Source organism: Engraulis encrasicolus, chromosome 15 (assembly GCF_034702125.1).
Source record: "Engraulis encrasicolus isolate BLACKSEA-1 chromosome 15, IST_EnEncr_1.0, whole genome shotgun sequence".
Taxonomy (NCBI): domain Eukaryota; kingdom Metazoa; phylum Chordata; class Actinopteri; order Clupeiformes; family Engraulidae; genus Engraulis; species Engraulis encrasicolus.
The window spans coordinates 43,860,504-43,865,489 of record NC_085871.1 but is presented as its reverse complement, the minus strand read 5'-3'; the positions used below and the strand labels follow the sequence as shown (position 1 = coordinate 43,865,489).

Sequence of the window (4,986 nt, the reverse complement as noted above, 5' to 3'; positions counted from 1 at the left end):
CTCTCCAGGCTTAAGTTATTTGTTGCCAAGATGTGTAGTAATCGGCATTGACATTTACAGTCAAGTGTGTTTACAACAAAAGCAAACAGGATAGAATAATACCCAATAGCCTTTCTACCTATAGCCGTCCCACAGGCTATTCGCCCCATTATACAAAATTTGGCCGCAGTTCAATGGATTTGCATTAGGGGCGCTGTTCAGACAGAGCAGATTGGGGTTCCCCTATTGGGCTGGGGCTAATGGCCCACAATAAGTCCTCCCTAGCAACTGAAACCTGGACATATTACGGTCGTCTCTGACTGCAAATTAAACATTAAAATTTAAAACACAGTAACCTAGGAGTTATATCCGTCTAGTTTCTTACAGCTTCGACATTTGTGAGTCAGTCTTCACTAGCTTCTAGCTAAGGAAATGACGACATCCAATTGGTGAATGGGGAACTAAACCGGATGCTAACGTCGGCGAGACGTAGCCTAGCCACAAGCTAACTGACAAACGTGAGGCCAACAACTCGGCCGATCGTGATGTACGCCACAAATAGACCAATCGACCTCATATTTAGACACTACAATGTTGATTTCTGCCTTCGATTTTCATCAGTTAAGAAATCTAGCGTCGGATTAACACATTTTTAAGGTAGTAAAAGCGAGTTGTCGCCATGTTTGTTTTCCAGAATCACCCGGGTACAGAGCTCACGTGCAGCATTCTGGGTAATTGAGTTTCACGTTATTCATGCACAAAATGCGTGTTTTTTAAAAAATGCAATGACTTTAAAAAATCAAACCAAATGCCATTTGGAAGGGCAATTTACACTTCCTTTAGGAAAAATAAAATGAAAACCGGTGACCTTCCATATCGGACACATCAGTTGCGTCTATTGTGGAGCTTCATAGGACCCCCATTCATTCTGACGGCTCTCCTCTGCTTGAACATCGCCGCCCCGTGGACAGTACCACCCGGAAGAAGCTGCCAGTTTGGCCTCTCCTCTATAAATCCTCTCTGATAATACCCAATAGAACTGTACTGAACTGAACGGACAAGAACATAATTTCACGAATCCCTTCAAAAGTGTCCTCCAATTGGGCTTGCATGCCCACGGGGACCACGGTTCGAGTCCGGCCGGGGTCATTTCCCGATCCGACCCCGTCTCTCTCTCCCACTCGCTTCCTGTCACCATCTCAAACTGTCCTATCAAATAAAGGCATAAAAGCCCCTAAAAATACCTTTTAAAAAAGTGTCCTCCAATAAAATTTGGATGAACACAAAATCAAGACACCGTGTGAAAGTGTTGAGTTGGATCTAATATTGACGCTGCACATTAATGTGAGTTTTTGTGCGTTTCTGCTGTTGCATCATTTATAGATTGCTTTCAGAGATAGCGTGTGTGCAATGTGACCATAGAGAAACAAACCTGGAGAAAACAAACAAAGAGAGAGCAGAGAGAGAACAATACCAGGTACTGTATCAGATATGGACAGTGTGAGAGAAAGAGGATGAAGTAAGCAAAACAAGATTTCCTGTTCCAAGAAAAGTGTGTAGTACTCCGCCTCGATGTTTTTTTTTGTTTTTTTTTTGTCAAAGACGACGCAGAACATTTTCTTAGAAGAATCCATTTCTGAGAGAAAATGTGGCGACCTCGTGTTTGTGGATGTGGTTGTTGGAAAAGGAGAGGGACTGAGAAACCGTTATGGCATGCCGGCTAATGTGAAACATTTATCCAGACTTAAAGAATGAAAAGTGAACCGTTGTTGTGATATCTGAAATTCACATGTCACAACTAGCTAGGCCAACAAGTTGACTTGCCATTTGTTTGTGCTAGTTAGATACTATCTGTAGGCCTATATGGTACAAAAATGATAGAAGTGAAGGGAAAAAATACGGGTGCCCAAATTCAGACTTATCAAACAATGCATTGTACAAAATACGCCTCTTCAACACAGTAAGCTAAACTTACTTCACATAGTGTAACTTAATTGGGTAAACACTTTACTTGACGCCGGTGTCATAAGCATGTCATTACAGTGTCATAATAGTGTCATAATAGTGTTATGCATGTGTCATGAACATTATGTCCATGTCATAAACATTTTATTGAACAGTTTATTTAACAGCTGTCTTTGCCATAACCCAATGTCACATAAGGCCAACAGTCATACAATGTTTATGACATGGACATAATGTTTATGACTTATCTATGACTGTGTCATGACACTATTATGTAAGGGTTAACGTTCGGCGAGAAGGTCGCTACCGTGGAATAGCAGCACGACAGAGAGAATCTTTAGACCCCGACGCGGAGCGGAGGGGTCTTGTTCTCTCTGAAGTGCTGCTATTCCACAAAGCGACCGACTCGCCGAAAGTTAACCCGCTTATTATATGGATATACTTAAATGATTCACACATGGCGGGGACATTTCTTTAGACCTATTTAATGTTAAGATTGTTGCTGCGCAAAACAAAACAGTGCCGTTGTGGAACACCGCTAGGCAACAGCTAGGTAGCCAGGACAACAGGTGTTGTCTATCACAGCAGCTGATTAGAGTGACAAAAGACCGGACCCCCTGCGGAGTGATATGAAACAGTCGCTTTAGCCACTGACTTGTATACAAGCCAGTGGCTTTAGCAGTGAACGTCTTGTTGCCATTGACAGCGGTAGCCAGGACAACGGGTGCTGTCTATCACAGCAGCTGATTAGAGTCTTGTTGAAAAGTCGCTTTAGCAGTGAAAAGTCTTGTTGCCATTGACAGCGGTCTGTTATAGACCAACCCGTCCGTTATCGAAAAATAACAGACGTCCGAACGTTGGGGAGCCCCGTTGAAATGAATGGAGCATTCGACAGATGACGTCACAACCATATAATAAGACACTGTAATGACATGCTTATGACACCGGCGTCAAGTAAAGGTGTTACCCTTAATTGTTTCCACAAATAAACAGTGACAACTGTGAGAGTGCAAAAGTCTGGGTTACTTACAATTTGCCCATGCACATGTGCCTTCTTAAAGGATAACTTCAGCCAATTTTAACATGCAATTGTAATGCTCACACTAGCCCGGACTTGTCAGGACCTGAGAATTTTCTTCCTTATCTACAGCCTTTTCCGAGATCCTGGTCATTGTAATGGGGACAGAGTTTGTTTACATTTTAAAAAAAAACATTTATTTATTCCCAAAAACATCCAAAAGGTTATGCAACATCAGCAGACAACTAGCAAATGATACCTTCATAAACAAAATCTGCCTCCAGAATAGCTCAGATCTCGGAAAGGGCTGAGCCAAAAAAGTGCAGCAGGGTTCGAAGACGTGCACAATGCCATTGTCATTCAGTGTAACAGATGCCTTCTGCTGACTGTGACTGTAAAATCATGACTCTTATTATTTATTTATTTTTACAGGGAATTCATGAAAGCCTTGGCTATGATCCATTCACTTGAAACAATTTAAAAATCATGTTTTTTTGCAGTTACAGTTGGCGGAAGGTGTCCGTAACACTGAATGACAAAGACATCTTTGACCTAGCATCACCAGGTAGGCTGACAGTCAAGGGTAGCGTGAGCAATACAACAGCATACTGAAATTGGCAGAAGTGATCCTTTGCCATGCTAAAGGGTCAATGACCCCATGTCAAATCAGAGTTTCAGGCCCCTGGCATACATTTTAATGAAACTTGGCAGCCTATGCCTTTTCAGTGACAAGGTAGAAGCCCAGAACTGCATTTGAAGGAATCTGGTACAGTAAGGGAGAAACAGTATAAGACAGTCTGAATAAGTCCACGCCACGGTATGAAATAAGTTGTAGTGTCAGAGGAGTAGTAGCCGACTCCACTCCATGTTGGTGTAATGTAGGATACTGCCAGGTGGCTACTACAAGGCTACTTTTCTACACATTATTTCCCACTATGCTATATCACATTATCTCTCTGCAATGGTGTAAAATATTCTTTACTTTACTTGCCAGTTTGATAGTTCACCTGTCCTTGCCTGGTTGCAAATGTGTGTGTGTGTGTGTGTGTGTGTGTGTGTGTGTGTGTGTGTGTGTGTGTGTGTGTGTGTGTGTGTGTGTGTGTGTGTGTGTGTGTGTGTGTGTGTGTGTGTGTGTGTTGCACAACGCTGATCGCTTTACCTTGAGCCGTCACCTGACCAGTGCGGCTGTCCAGTCCCTGCTGCAGCCTCTCCCGAACCCAAGGGTACTCCGCCTCCAGGGATACAAGAAATTTCTCAAAAGCTCTCGGTCCCCGGACAGGAAGGAGGTCGAGCAGCTTTAGAGTCCTTTTCTTGCTGGAAGTTTCTGCTAATATGTCCTCGACGTGGTTTAGTGTCAGGATGTCTTCCTGGTACAAATACTGCACGATTGTGTCATCCGTGTTAATGTTGGAGGACAGTTCCAGCCTGTGCTTGCGGAGAATCTCCTTATGATCGGGGTCCATTGTCATTAATTTTAATGCAAATTACTTATCTGTCAGATGACTTGACTTCACGCGACACGATGACTTCCAAGTCGTCACCGCAGCAATTTCGAACCAGTTATAGAAATAACACATAGACCTCGACTTCTGCTTAGTCGTGCACTAGTATCACTCAACATATTGACTAGGCACATGTTCATGACGAAATATAAATAGTTATCACTGACACAGGAATACAGGTTGAAACACGGTCTGTAACTATTTATCACCAGCAAGCACTATTTTGCATTTGGCTTGCGTCCGACTGCTAAACTGTCCGATGGGAAACAAAGACCCGGGATTTATATCCGCGCTGTGAACCTAAAATTCCACAGTTTAATACCAACGCAAAAATAACACAGTTTATTGTTGTATTGCCCTTTTTATGTTTTGTTTATATAGCCTACTTAGGCACACAGAAAATTGGTCATTATCATTATAAAGTGCCTTTGAAGGTCCCAGCCATAACCACACATTAATTTTCAACTTTATGTAAAAAGTGGATGTTCTGACCTTTTACAAATGTATAACCATCAAGACATC

General features: G+C 42.5%; 1 protein-coding gene across 1 annotated transcript in view; it reads right to left on the bottom strand.

Moving 5' to 3' along the window:
* Positions 1–4,779, bottom strand: part of cradd (CASP2 and RIPK1 domain containing adaptor with death domain) — a 58,563-nt gene extending 53,784 nt beyond the window's left edge. The window contains exon 1 of the mRNA XM_063217540.1: positions 4,122–4,779. Within this exon, the coding sequence (XP_063073610.1) occupies positions 4,122–4,431 (310 nt within the window). The 5' untranslated portion in view covers positions 4,432–4,779. The remainder of the gene's footprint in view (positions 1–4,121) is intronic.
* Between the last annotated feature and the right edge of the window lie 207 nt (positions 4,780–4,986).